Source organism: Hemiscyllium ocellatum, chromosome 10 (genome assembly GCF_020745735.1).
Source record: "Hemiscyllium ocellatum isolate sHemOce1 chromosome 10, sHemOce1.pat.X.cur, whole genome shotgun sequence".
Taxonomy (NCBI): Eukaryota; Metazoa; Chordata; class Chondrichthyes; order Orectolobiformes; family Hemiscylliidae; genus Hemiscyllium; species Hemiscyllium ocellatum.
The window spans coordinates 35,323,270-35,338,689 of record NC_083410.1 but is presented as its reverse complement, the minus strand read 5'-3'; the positions used below and the strand labels follow the sequence as shown (position 1 = coordinate 35,338,689).

The 15,420-nt window shown below is 39.5% G+C and overlaps 1 protein-coding gene across 4 annotated transcripts in view; it reads right to left on the bottom strand.

Annotated features, from left to right (window-relative positions):
* The window catches only part of thada (THADA armadillo repeat containing), a 367,664-nt gene that overhangs the window by 299,119 nt on the left and 53,125 nt on the right, over positions 1–15,420 (bottom strand). For all 4 annotated transcript variants that reach the window (XM_060831397.1, XM_060831398.1, XM_060831401.1 and 1 more), the window contains exons 17-19: positions 10,179–10,314; positions 9,134–9,270; positions 4,804–5,001 (exon numbers count right to left, since the gene is read on the bottom strand). In XM_060831397.1, the coding sequence (XP_060687380.1) occupies positions 4,804–5,001; positions 9,134–9,270; positions 10,179–10,314 (471 nt within the window). The remainder of the gene's footprint in view (positions 1–4,803; positions 5,002–9,133; positions 9,271–10,178; positions 10,315–15,420) is intronic.

Below are 15,420 nucleotides of genomic sequence, written 5' to 3'. Positions count from 1 at the left end.
GACCTGGGTTCAATTCCCGCCTCAGGCGGCTGACTGTGTGGAGTTTGCACGTTCTCCCCGTGTCTGCGTGGGTTTCCTCCGGGTGCTCCGGTTTCCTCCCACAGTCCAAAGATGTGCGGGTTAGGTGAATTGGCCATGCTAAATTGCCCGTAGTGTTAGGTAAGGGGTATATGTATGGGTGGGTTGCGCTTCGGCGGGTCGGTGTGGACTTGTTGGGCCGAAGGGCCTGTTTCCACACTGTAAGTAATCTAATCTAAAATATCAAAATCCCCTACCCAGGTAGGATCTGTGCTCTTGTCACTCTCAATAGAGTCCAACGTGATGGAAAACTATTTCAGCAGCTGAGGCGGTGGCGAGAATTGATTACTAGCAGATTTTCTTGTCCAGTAATAAACCTGGATTTATTTTCATAAATTTTGTTTTTGTAGTATGAGAAATACCAAATAATAGAGATGCTTAACTGTATTATAGCGCCACCAAGTGGCTACATGCTTTTAATTTCGAAATGGGTTCCTGAAAAATGAACTAAACATGATATTATTGATGTAAAAAAAATACATTGCTCTTTGCACTATGTTTTTCTCATGAAGTAGAATACTACTTAGCAGTACAGCAGGCACAAATGAATGGAGGCTGGAATCGACAGAATCAATTTATAATCTAGGTCTATTTACTTAGTACTGCCATTTGAACACTCAAACGTGCCACCAGATGGAGCTTCACCCAGAAATAAAACAGCATGTCTGCCATCGCAATGGAACAGGAAGTCAGTGCTACTGATATCAATGCTGTGCATTGGGAACAGCAACCATTCTGTCTCTGGATGCGTGCCTGGTTTAGCTGAAGTATACACTCATTGTCCATTGAACATTCACCACCTGCTTGTTTATTCTGTATACTGGCCTGCTTGACACTCCTGCCGTCGCCCTTCTACTCAAAAAAAATTGAACACTTCAATCAACATAACTTGTAGTTCAAATATATAAGTTTTAAATAAACTGTGCTTTCTACATCAACATTTAATTTAATTGCAAACCAAAAGGGAAAATGCTGGAATATTTCAACAGGTCTGGCAGCATCTGTAAGGAGAGAAAAAGAGTTGACGTTCTGAGTCTAACTGACTCAAAGCTCTGACAAAAGGTCAGTTAGACTCGGAATGTCGGCTCTTTTCTCTCCTTACAGATGCTGCCAGACCTGCTAAGATTTTCCAGCATTTTCTCTTTTGGTTTCAGATTCCAGCATCCGCAATAATTTGCTTTTAATTTAATTGCAATGTGCTTCAATGCAGACAACAACCTGCTGCATCAATGACAGTGACATTATAGGCACTGCAATTGTGGGTACAGCGAGTGTATTGCCTTAGTTGTTGCAGCAGCAAGCTGCCAAAGTAAAATAAGCTCCCTACAAATCAATCACAAGGTTGTTATATCTCTATGATGCTAACCTACATCAAACAGGCCTTGAGCAACCAACATCTGCTGCAGGACTGTCAGTAAGGTGGCTCTCGGCTAAACGAAGCAGTTAGTAAAAGACATATAGAAATCAATTGGTCCAATGCTGCAAGAGTCCAAGCAATCTTCATGTGCCATAATTACAGTACTAGTTGTTCAGTGGTTAGCACTGCTGCCTCAGTGCCAGGGACCCAGTTCAATTCCAGCCTTGAGTGACAGTCTGTGTGGAGTTTGCACATCCTCTCCGTTTCTGCATGGGTTTCCTCCGGGTGCTCCGGTTTCCTCCCACAGTCCAAAGATGTGCAGGTTGTGTGAACTGGCCATTCTAAATTGCCCATGGTGTTAGATGCATTAGTCAGAGGGAAATCGGCCTGGGTTGGTTACTCTTCGGAGGGTTGGTGTAGACTTGTTGGGCCACAGGACCTGTTCCCACACTGTAGGGAATCTAATTTAAACTAGTGAAACCTTCTCACTCACATACTTTAAATCCTGCCGACATGCTGAGTCCATATGTTTAGCAAAAACTGACTTACCAAACATGGAAATCAGAGCAACAGTTGAATCTGACTTTAAGTTTTAAATCTCTTAATTTCAGAAAGAGAAATTTTTGAAGAAATCCATATTGGCAAAATCTTAGAGACTGATCTTACTTTCATCCTAAAAATTTATTTTATCCATACCTACTTACAACCTTTATTTGTATTTTACTTATTTTAATTAAATAACTTTCATCAATAGTTAGATTGACTTTTGTCTTGTTTAAGGCATAAAACTGCTCAAAGTTATTTTCATATTGAAATACTCAAATGAAAAAAGGCTATAAATGGACTTTAAAAACATGCAACACACAGGTCGCTGAGGTCACATGTGGAATGCAGTCATGAAAAAAAAAAACAAAAGGTACGATTATAAAGGTGATACAGGAACAGAGGGAGGTAGGGGGGCACGTGCACAAATTATGAGTCGAGCAGGGAAAAAAAATTGCAGGGCTATCTGCATTTATGCTAAGTAAATTGCTCTTGCAAATAATCAAACAAGATATAGGGGTCCAGACTGCCTCCTCTTGTACATAACCATTCTGAGTCACACAGCACAGTAAAATATACCATGTTTGATGCGACAGTAACTTCAGATAGAAACACAAATTTTCAAAATCCTTCACCCCATTACCCCATGGTACAGCTTGAAGGTTAAAGTGGAGCTGGTCAGTTTAAAGAGTTAATAATAGTAGTAGCTTTTTGTCATTTCTATCATACACAACTGATGCAGTAAAATACAAGACAGTGTTCCTCCAGGACCAAGGGTGCTACAAAGACAGCACAAACTACACACAAAGTACATAAAAGAGTGCAAAACACACAAGTTACAGTATGACTGTAGAAAAATTATAAATAATAGACATTTTTCTAGCAGCAATTCAAAGTCATACAAAGAATTTCAGCTGGGAAAGAATCCGATCATACTGTATTAAGGGACCTGCTAGCTTAGAGGAAACAAACTGTTGCACCGAGTAGCCGTGAGAGACCAATTAGTCCGGTATCTTCTGCCAGATGGCAGAAGGGAGAAGAGTTTGAGTGAGGGGTGTATGGGCTGTTCCACAATGTCCTTAGCTTTTTGGATGCAGCATGTGGTGTAAATGTCTGTAATGTAGGAAAGAGAGATCATGATGATCTTCTCAGCTGTCCTCGCTATCCGTTGTAGTCTTACGAATTGAGACGGGTGCAATTCCCAAACCAGGCAGTGATGCAGTAGCTCAGGGTACACTCGATGAACCCTCCGTAGAATGTGGTGAGGTGGGTTTTCCTCAGCCTGTGCAGAAAGTAGACACAGCTGGGCTTTCTTTGCTATGAAGCTGGTGCTGAAGGTCCAGGTGAGATTCCCCACCAGGTGTACATCAGGAAATTTGGTGTTCCTCATGGTCTCCACAGGGGAGCAGCCGATGTCCAGCAGTGAGTGGTCGCTCTGCATCCTCCTGAAGTCAACAACCATCTCTTTTGTCTTGCCACAGTTCAGAGACAGGTTGTTAGTTCTACACCAGTCAGTTAGCCACTGCACCTCCTTTCTATATGCTGACTCTTCGTTCCTGCTGACAAGGCCTACTATAGTCATATCATCAGCAAACTTGATGACGTGATTCAACCTGTGCATCGTTGCACAGTTGTGTGTCAGCAGTATGCTTTGATCATAAAAAAGAAAAGGGAAAACAGCTCTTATCTTGCATGTTCTTATCTGGCCACTTGTGTCCACCTCTGGATCTGCCATCCTGAAGATGAGAGGTGGCATTCAGAATTATTACCATTTTTCTTCAAGTATTATGCAAGAAAGCCTCTTCCAGGTTTCCTCTCACGGACCCAAGTCCTGTTGTATTCATTCATTACTGTTGATGTGATTAAGCGATTCTTGAAACCACTTCTGAATGACTTAGCTCTAATTTTACTGTTATGCCTCTATTTTTACCCCCGACTTTCCTACCAGAGGATAGATTCTCTTCATTTACCCTGAGAACTCTTTAGGCATCTTAAACATGTCAACTAGACTGCCCTTCAAACTTATGCACTCAAGGAAATAAATGCCTCTGCAACTTATTATTTACTTTTTTCTTAGCTAAGTAGTATTCTGGTACCATTCCGTTCTCACCTAAGGCCAAGATATCCTTTCTGAGGTATAGAAAAACATACAGTATTCAGTCTCAATCTAAGCAGAGCTCTGTACCACTACATCACAAATTCCAACCCTTTGCATTTCAGACTTTGAGATAAAGAACAGCACTCGCTTATGCTTTTAATGTTCTTAAATCTGCTAGATTTAGTGAATGCTGTATTTTGACACTTAAATCACTTGCCATCCTCACTATTCTTACCATTATCTTTGTGCAGGAATACTTTTTGAAGTGGCTAAACCAGTACTTTGACTTTTTTTGCCCAGTGTGACCAACATTAATGTCTCAAATTTAGTGTAACATTGAGGTTAGAAGTTGGGAGGATTTGAGAGTTGTAGAACTAGAAAAAGAGAGGTTTCAGTTCCTCAATGGGTGGGTGGTGAACAATTGGAAGGAGGGATCGGAGAGCAGCCGAGCAAGGGGGAGATGGGCGGGGACAGCCAAATGAGCAGGAAGCGGGTGGGAATTAGGTAAGGTGGAAGCAGGAGGGGAGGGCAAAGGGGAGTGAGGGAGAGAGGACAAGTGAGCAAAAGGGAGAGGGGAGATGAGTTGGAGGAATTGAGGGAGTGCAGGCAGGTAGATGGAGGGTGAGGGCTGGACAGAGGGAGGCAAGTTTTATTTTTCTTATACAGTTGTTGAATCTCAAAATTTTGCTTATATATACAAATGTTTATTTGAATGTTTGACCCTTACCCATCATTGCCACGCTCAAATGTTCAGAAGGTTTGCAATCCTCAAAGGCATTTTTGCCCAATTCTTTGCAATCCTCAACGGCATTTTTGCCCAATTCTTGGTCTTCCTCACTTTTCAGCAGTTTTGCTTGCGTAAAATAATCATTTGTGTCCCATGGTTTTATTTCATTTAGAATCTTCTGTAGATTTCTGGCTGTCTCTAAAAAGACATGGAGATGTTGCTGTATGACTTTTTACTTTATTACTGGTGAATGTTATTTATAAAGCAAAGAAAAACAAAGAGCCGAGAAATAGAACCTTTTTTTTAAACCTTAACTGCCACCAATAAGAGTGATTAGGCCAGCTATCACAGAGTAAGTTTTGGATTGAATGCTCATTGTATCACCTCAAGGCTTGATCTAATCAAAACCTGAAAGATGATTATGTGTGGCATGTCTGTTTTCACATTAAATCTGCTTATAACTTCTCATAACAAAACTTCACAAAATACTCATTCATGGATCTTAAAAGTCATCACACTTTTTTCTTTAAAAATTATAAAAACTATAAAAATATGATTACCTTCAATTGGGAGAATTAATTCTATTACAGAGTTACAAAAAAGGACATTTTAAAAGTTACCCAAAAAAATAACTAATACTGAAAGTGGAGAAATTCTACCCACAATGCAGATCAAACAATCCACTTTTTTTTCCTCTTTTTGTTTTATAACTTACTTTCCCTGTTTATATTTATTTAAATTTGCAATGCGTTGTTCTTTATCACAAAAGAAAGTAGTATTATGAATGGTAGCTGGAGTATCGTTACGATTTGAAGGATCTTTTGAACTTCTCGTTGTCCTGAAAGAAGTATATAAAATTATGAGGGGCATGGATTTGGTGAATAGCCGGGGAGTCTTTTTCACAGTTTGGAAATGTCAAATTCTAGGTAGCAAATGTTTAAGATGGGAGAAAGCGATATTTAAATGATGTGAAAGGCAAGTTTTTTTTTCCACACAGGATGGTAGGGGCCTGGAATGCGCTGACAGGGAATGTGATAACAATGCATAAGAGGCATTTGAACAGACGTAAACAGGTAAGGAAGACAGAGTTGGCATCATAGTGAATACAGACATGGTGGGGTGGTTCTTTCACTTCACACAAACCAAGGTACGACATAGTTTTCAACATTTCACAATGACACTCCTCAGCTTTCCAGTCTTTTGCTTAGACTTTGTCAGGACACCACTATCTTTTCCACAAACTTTATCAAGCAAACCTAATCATTTTAATTCCTCATTAATTTTGAAATTCTTGGAGAGTATGGGCCCACTCTCAATTCCTAATGAGTGACTTTGGATCCAAGAATATCCTTGGTTCCTAACAATCTTTACACTCCTTGTTCTGGCTTCTGGCAAATACACAACAGCTTCACATGGTCTTTCAAGAAATCAACTACTTCTGTCAGAAAAACATACAGATAAACCTCAAACATAAGACTATCTTCCTGCTATCAACCTCCATGACAACAGCACATCTATGATCGCGCAAACATAGATTTCAATTAATCGCGTTCAATTCCCGAACTTTTCCTTTGATCAGAGAAGTATATAGATATTTCAATATTTTTACTTGTTTACCCTTTACTTTCAAACGCCTCTTTCCTCTGGGATCCACATGAGTAATTTAAACCGATTATAAAAGTAACTACAGATATATTGTCTTTATCAAGCAACATGGAAAGAGATTACCTATTGGTTGGTGGTTTCACACTATTGCCGAACTTTTTAACTAAACACAGAATATTTTTGTGAATGCTGTTGTGATGATGTAGTGGCAGCATCCCTACCTCTGAGCCAGCAAGTCATACTTGCTCCAGAAGTGTATAGTAGTATCTCCGAACACCATTTTAAAAAATGTCTGGAATATCTTTTGAATGGGAAATGTCACAAGGGTATTTACCAGTTTTCAAATCCAACTTTTTCCACATAATCTTGAATTTAAAAAATCCAAATTCCCCAAAACTAAAATGTTATATCCCTGCAACCTACGTTTCCTGTAACATTTCCTGCTGCCATGAGGACCTCAAAGTCTATACACAGTAGTGGTTTCCGGGACAGATATCAATTCACTGGCACATGGGGATTCTGCATATGTCAATCTGAGCAGCTGGACAGCTTAGAGGGAACATTGCCTGTAACACACGAACCATATGGAATATTTCAATTTGTACTTCAGTACCTTAAGGATATGTATGTTTTGATTGCTCCAAGTTTTGATTTGACTTACTTTAGTGGTACAAACGTAGGCCAGACCAGGCAAAGCTGGCAGGTTTCCTTCCCTAAAACATGACTTACACTACTGAGAATACCTTTCAATTCCTGATCATATAAACTGAATGCATACTCCATCTTCTGCCATGGCTGAACTTGAACAGGTATCACCAGAGTGTTAGCTGGGGCCTCTGGATTACTAGTCCAGTGACAGTGCCACTACATCACCATCTCTCTACTAGATCGCACAATCTGTGGACTTTGGAGGTGCTACTGCAGAAGACTCAATGATACACTGCAGACAGAACAAACTATTGCGGCTAGTGCGGGAAGTCAATGTTACTGGATGAAGTGCTGACAAAGTGGATTGCTTTGTTCTAGACAGGACTGAATTCCTGTATGGAGTTAATTGGAGAAAGTATGAAGAACTGATCGATTCCATTTCTGTACTTTCGGAGTATCAGAAGTATCCACAATATTCGTCAAGTGTCAAAAATATGATGTTCACAGATTTCACTCAATCCATTCATCCTGTTTGTAGGACAATATTACAGATTTAACAGATTTGAAGGTGTTGTGACTGAGTGTGATTAATTCAAAGTTGAACTGTATTAAATCTGGAAGCAAAGGTATCAAGAGTAAAACAGCAACAAAGGAAAATAAGAACATGAAAAAGGACATGCAAGTCCTTGGATGGCAAATTTCCAATCTAAGCCCTCTTAATGGGAGGCTTCAAGTAATTCCAAAGAAATGTAAAGTTACTTTACAAAACATATAGAATCCTGCACATTGGCACGAATAGAGAATTGGCTAATGGGCATGAACAACAACACGACCCATGATCAGTGGGGTTCCAGAGGTCAGTGTAAGGAATGTAACTGCTTGCAATATTCATTAATGTGCGTATATAGAGTACCCAAATTTGCAGCCGACACAAAAATAGGTGGAAAGGCAGGTTGCGAGGGGAAAACAAACAGTTTACAAAAATACTAATAAATTAACTAAGTAGGCAAAAAGTTGACAATGGAGTATAATTTGGGAAAATGTGAAGTTGTTCTTTTGAAAGGGAAAACAAAAAGAACAGATTATTATTTAAATGGAGAAAAACTACAACTAACACTGCAACAAGAGGAGACTTGGGGTACTCCTGGATGAAACACGGAAAGGTAACACTGCTCATTGGATGCTGCCTGAACTGCTGTGCTCTTCCAGCACCACTGATCCAGAATCTGGTTTCCAGCATCTGCAGTCATTGTTTTTACCACAGAAAGGTAGCATACAGGTGAAGCAGGTAATCAGGAGGGCTAATGGAATGTTGGCCTTTATTTCAAGACAGTTGGAGTACAAGAGTAGGGCAGTCTTACTACAACTGTACAAGATACTGGAGAAAATATATCTAGAGTTCTGTAAGCAGTTTTGGTCCTCCTTTTCAGGGAAAGATATCATTTAATTGGAGGCAGTTCAGAAAAGGCTCACAAAGACAATTCCTGGTATGGAGGGAGTGTCTTACCAGCAAAAACTAAACAGATTAAGATTCTACTCACTGAAGTTTAGAAGAATGAGAGGTGATCTCATTGAAACATATAGGATGCTTAAGGTTCTTGACAGGGTAAATGCTGAGAGGACATTTCCCCTTCTGGGAGAGTCCAGGACCAAACGGCATAGTAACAGAATAAAAGGGTGCCAATTTAAGACTGAGATGAGGAGGAATTACTTCTCCAAGTTGCAAGCTATTGGAATTCCTTGCCACAACAACTGTGGAGACAGAGCTTTGGTGTATATTCAAGACCAAGATAGACAGATTCTTGAACAGTGGGAGAAATCGAGGGTCCAGGGAGAGGATGGGAAAGTGGACATGAGGAATGTCGGGTCAGCCCTGATCCTATTGAAAGGCTGAACAGGGTCGAAGGGTTGAACAGCCTACTCCTGTTCCTATTTCTTATGGTCTTAAGTTCACCTTAAATTGAGCTTAAAAAGCAAAAAAAGAGATCACACATTCAATTAAAGTTCAATGCTGTCAACAACATTCTAGTAACATTCTGCTGCACTATCCTGCAGACTTTAAAATGTAATGTCTTACCAAGGTCTGTATCCATTGGAATTAGTCCTTCTGGTGAGGAACTTTGACAAATAGAAGATACAACTGCAGACAGATGGAAGGCCATTAAAATCAATTTTGCTACAGTCTCCCTCCACTCTGCTACTTTTGTTACTGACCTAAAAAAGACATTAAAACCACTATTAATATAAATAGCAACATAGTGTGTAAGGAAACTGGCTATTATTAAATGGTTATATTAAACATGTTAAGGTTAATTTAAGGATGGTCATCCAAGTGTCAGATATACAAGATCACAATCAGCTCTCTTCAATTCAGTGTAATTTGAATTTAAAATGTTAAATTGGGCTCTTTGGAAAATATATAACTAAAATTATATATATTAAATATGCATTACAACAATAGCAGACAGTTCTATTTGTAACTGGAAGTGTTCATGTAGCATTGCTCATTGCAAACTCTGATTTTACACAACATGAGCACTGTAGAACTAATACACAACATAACTGTAAAAATGCAGCTGTCCCCTTGAAACCACTCAAGCCAAACTGCTAGGTAAGACACATCCTGGGATAATTGCTGGTAATACTCAAATTCCCAGCTTTTGGAATACATAAAATTGTCATTCAGAAATGGCAAGTTTACGCTGTGTGACAAAACTAAGCTGTTGCACTATCTCCACTGCGTTGAGTAATGAACTAGAAATTAAGCTGCTTTACATCGTGCAAGACACAAGATAGTACCACTTACAGATTGAATATCTGAAGATACATTTTCACTGATGTGGAAACGGTGGGTGGTCAGTGCTATTGTAATGAAGCTGCACAATAACATTGATGTTAACCTCAAGGGAAAGAGTGCAGTCACAATGCCAGAGTGCGAGCCAATATTGTATGGTACACCACCAATGTTGCAATCACAACATTACCTACAGAACTGACACTCTAGGTAATATAGATGTTTCAGAAATGAGTTTACCAGAGACCAAGACCAAAGTTAGTTTGTTCAAAACATTTGACCATGGAATGTTGCAACCGAGTTGACGTTAAACAGAAAGATCACTTACTTTAGTGACAATTGTTGTAGAGCTCCAATAATGCAATGGACTCTTCCATATAAGGGGTTGGAGGCTGCAGTATGCACCAATGATCTTTCAGCCTGCCTGATCTCATCTGACAGACAGTTTAGTAGGTATTTAATAACTAAAAAAATCAGAAGAAAAAGTGAATACAGACTAAATAAAAATAAACAAGTAAAGTAAGTATTCTTTCTATATGCCAAAGTATTTTCTGTACAGCTTGGCTGTTTCGCTATATCAAGACAAGAAGGTTTAAAGCATCTGTTAAGGTTTCACATTTACGTTTTAGTTATGACAGATTAGGTTTTATAGCAAATTCTTCATGAAATTGCCTTCATATTTGAAATAGTTTTCATATTGCACATTTATCTGTCCCAAAGTTCTGCAAAGTTTTTTTTTAAAAACGTTATTAGCAAGAAGCCAACTGCTGCCAAAAATGTACAGCCACATCCCTCAGTGATACATGCCAAAAGGAGAAACATAACTTAAATAAAGGGCTTTTCATTTCCAGCATTTTACATTTTAGAAAGTATCCAGAAAAGACATTTCCTCAAAAGACCAAAGTAACTATTTAACAAATATGTATTATCGGTTTCTGCTTTCAAACATTCTATTTATTGTCCTTGCCTCCATGAAAAGGAAACTTCAAATTAGTGTTTGTGCTGTAATTAAACTTAAGAAAATCAGAGCTAATCAGCTTTAGCACAGAGGTCTAGCCAAGCGGGCATGCACAGGATGTACCCTGGATGAGCAAACATCCATTTCTAACACGAAGAGTTGGTGGGTTGCCAAGTATTAAATAAGCTAACCAATCTCAAAAGAATGTAGATACTTGCCTGTGGCAAGTGCTGAGCAAACCACTATGACAAATGAAACTACTTGACCATTAACTTGTTAAATTCATGTTAACGTATCATAAAGTTTAAAGATATACAAGTGGAGAGCAAGAACTAAGTGCCTTAAACACAAAGAGACACCTCTGGAAAGAGATGTTTGAAGAGGAGACAGACATTTGTAATGGTGCATTCTACAATAAAATTTAAGCAAGCATCTAGTTTGATAATTCCCTGTGACAATACTGTCACTTTAAAAAGGTTATATTGTTCTGTTTTTTTTGAATAGAGGTTGTAAATGCAGAGATGCCAAAGAGTCTAAGGAGCTGGATTTTTTAAAAAACAAGTTTAACAATGGAAGGGGAGTGGCCAGTAGTCAGTTCAGGTTTTCCTGGCTATTTCCTTTCGCTGTAGCACTCACGAAGATGTGCAAGTAGGTTTGCAAGATTCAGTAAATGATTCCTAACTAACTTTCTCTGAAATCTCCCTTGTTGTTGTTCCCTCCTGATTTAGATTCCTGCCTGTAAGAATCTGTGTTTGAATTTACCTTCTTGTCAAGAGGTGTGTTTATTGGATGTTACTCGATGTTGAAACAGTTAATTGGTTACGTTGCTGAATCGAGTTGGTTAAGTTTTCCAATAGTTAAGTTATTTTAAATTCCATTTTTGTTTGTTCGTGTTTCAATGATAATATTTAAATAAATCATGTTTTGTTTAAAGCTAAGTTGTTTGATCAGTTGCAGATCCCCCGTCACACCTGGAAACACCCATTTCACATCTACCATTAAAATTGGAAAAAGTTAGGACCTAGGCTACCTTCATAAAATATTTTGAGGGAGACTCGGCTGGTCCATAACACCTTTCAGAAATTTGACATTGCAGCAGAGAGCAGTTGCTTAAAGGTTAAGATGAAAGCAAAAATATTTTTTCCAGACTGTAATCTGAGTTATTTTAAGGAAGAATAGCAGATGGCAAGTACAAATTGTCAAGGTATAGTGTCCCACTACTTTCACTAAATCTGAACTGGCTAATGAAAAAAGTGCAATGCATATATGGACACAGGTTAATTCCTTATCCAAAGGAAATAAGGTAAGGCCTTGGTATTGTTGCTTTTGAATGCTTTCAAAACAAATAATATCAGAAGCGAAGATTTTTTGAGAGTTGATGTCCATCAATTGGATATTGATGATAGTTCAGATTTTCTCAATTGCTAAGCATAACATATTCAAGATAGATAATATATGAAGTAGCTAAAGGCATGGCAAAACTTTCAAATGATTTTGGAAGACAGAAAGCAATCTTTGTTAGGAACCTTAAAAGGTGCAAGTGGGACATACTGCAGTGTGACAATGGTTGAAGGACTCAAATTAATGCATCCTTGAAATTCAGGAGGTATGTACTTATAGCAGATCACAGAAGAATGTGCAATTAGAACCGCTAGCAGGAGCTTCAGATCAGACCCAGTATAATTATAAAGTTAAAAATCACACAACAGCAGGTTATTGCCCAACATATTTGTTTGGAAGCACTAGCTTTCATAGCGCTGTTGCTGATGAACGTGTTGGACTATAACCTGGAGATGTATGATTTTTAACTTTATACATCCCAATCAAACACTGGCAACTCCAAAATCAATATCATTATGTAATGAACTGCCCAACTGATGATGCAACAAATTCAAGACTTGACTACAATGATGATCAGTCTGAGGAAACTGTGCCAGCTTAAGCAGCCTTCGGTCAGTAACAACTGTATTAGTCACAGATTAATTTAAGTCTGTTGTGTTAGTTAGTGGCTGTATATCAATGTATTGAACAAATTGGTTAAAATGTTATTTGGATTCCCTCAGTAGGAAAAAAGATCGAATTAAAGCCAGAGAATATGAAAGTTATGTTTCAGGTTCAGAGATGACAATACACTGAGGTCACTGAAACAGCTGCAGTATGCCACTTTATCCTTACTAAGACCATAAGACATAGGAGTGGAAGTCTGGCCATTCAGTTCATTGAGTCCACTCTGTCATTTAATCATGGCTGATGGGCATTGCAACCCCACTTACCCGCGCACTCCCCATAGCCCTTAATTCCTAGCAAGATTAAGAATTTATCAAACTTTGCCTTAAAGACATTTACCTTCCTGGCCTCCACTGCGCTCCGTAGCGACAAATTCCACAGGCCCAACATTCTAAATTGACCCCCTCTAACTCGAAGGCTGTGCCCATGGGTCCTAGTATTCCCACCTAATGGAAACAAATTCCTAGCGTCCCCTCAACCTTCTAAACCCTAATGAATAAAATCCCAGGATCCTCAGCCGTTCATCGTACGCTAGGCCCACCATTCCAGGGATCATCCGTGTGATTCTCCGCTGGACACGCTCCAGTGCCAGTATGTCCTTCCTGATGTGTGGGGCCCAAAATTAGAGGCAGTATTCTAAATGGGGCCTATCTACAGTTTAAAAAATCTCAGTAGCACATCACTGCTTTTATATTCCAACCCTCTTGAGATAAATGACAACATTACATTTGCTTTCTTTACCACGGATTCAACCTGCAAGTCAACTTTAGAGAATCCTGGACGAGCACTCCCAGATCCCTTTGTACTTTGGCTTTATGAATTATGCCTGTATTCTTTTCTTCAAAGTGCAAGACCTCACATTTACTCATGTAGAATTTCATCATCCATTTCTTGGGCCACTTCCTAAAACTGTCTAAATCTTTCTGCAGCCTCCCCACCTCCTCAGAACTATCTGCCTGTCCGCCTAACTTTGTATCATCAGCGAATTTCGCCAGAATGACCTCAGTCCCCTCATTCAGATCATAAATATATAAAGCAAACAGCTGCAGCCCTAAAACTGAACCCTGCAGGACTCCACTTGTCACCAGCTGCCATTCTGAAAGAGAACCTTTTATCCCAACTCTCTGCCTTCTGTCCGACAGCCAATCCTCAATCCATGCCAGTAGCTCACCTTGAACACCATGGACCCTCATCTTACTCAGTAGTCTCTCATGAGGCATCTTATCAAAGGCCTTTTGGAAATCTAGGTAGGTCACCTGGGTTTCCCTGGTCTAACCTACTTGTTACCTCTTCAAAGAATTCTAACAGGTTTGTCAGGCACGACCTCCCCAGAACTCTATGATGTAGCCCATCCAGGTCAGGGGATTTATCAATTTTTAGACCTTTCAGCTTTTCGAGCACTTTCCCCTTTATAATGGCTACCATACTCAACTCTGCCCCCTCACTCTCCTTAATTATTGGGATATTACTCATGTCTTCCACTGTGAAGACTGACACAAGGTACTTATTATTTCTTCAGCGATTTCCTTATCTCCCATCACAGGCCTTCCTGCATTAATTTGGAGCGGCGCAATTTCTATTTTTGACTCTCATTTGTTTCTTCTGTATTGACAGAAACTTTTACTGTAATTTCTAATATTATTGGCTAGCTTACCTCCATATTTGATCCTCTCCTTCCTTATTTCTCTTTGTTATCCTGCTCGTTTTTGGAGTCATCCCAATCTTCTGATTTCCTAGTGCTCTTGGCCACTTTATACTCTCTCTTTTTCTATGATATATTTCCTGACTTCCTTTGTCAGCCATGGCTTTTTAATCCCACCAGCCTCCTACCCCAGATAATCTTTCTTTCTTTGGGATGAACCTCTGTACTGTGTCATCAATTACACAGAGAAACTCCTGTCATTGTTGCTCTATCGTCTTCCCCACTAGGCTCTGCTTCCAGTCAGTTTTCATCAGTTCCTCTCTCATGCCCATCTAATGACCTTTATTTAAATGTAACACCATTACATCGGATTTTGCCTTCTCTCTTTCAAACTGCAGACTGAACTCTGCCATGTTATGATCATTACCTAAGTGTTCCCTTACTTTAAGATCTTTTATAAAGTCTGGCTCATTACATAGCACTAAGTCCAGAATAGCCTGTTCCCTTGTGGGCTCTATCACAAGCTGTTCCAAAAAGCCATCCTGTAAGCATTCCATGAATTGCCTTTCTTTGGATCCACCGGCAACATTATTCACTCAGTCCATCTGCATGTTGAAGTCCCCCATGATCACCGCGATCTTGTCTTTCTGACATGCCCTATTTCCTGTACGTCTTATGCCCCTGGTCCTGACCACTCCTCATTCATACAGGGAGTCTTTACATAACTCCCATGATGGTGTTTTGCCTTTGTGGTTCTCAACTCCACCCACACAAACTCCGCATCATCTGACCCGATGTCATTCAGTGCTATAGATTCAATTTCATTCTTAACTAACAAAGCAACCCCACCCCCTCTGCCCACCTCCGTCTTTTCAATAAGTTGTAAATTCTTGGACGTTTAACTGCCAGTCCTGAACCCCTGCACCACATCTGTGACGCCTACACATCATAATCTTTCACAAA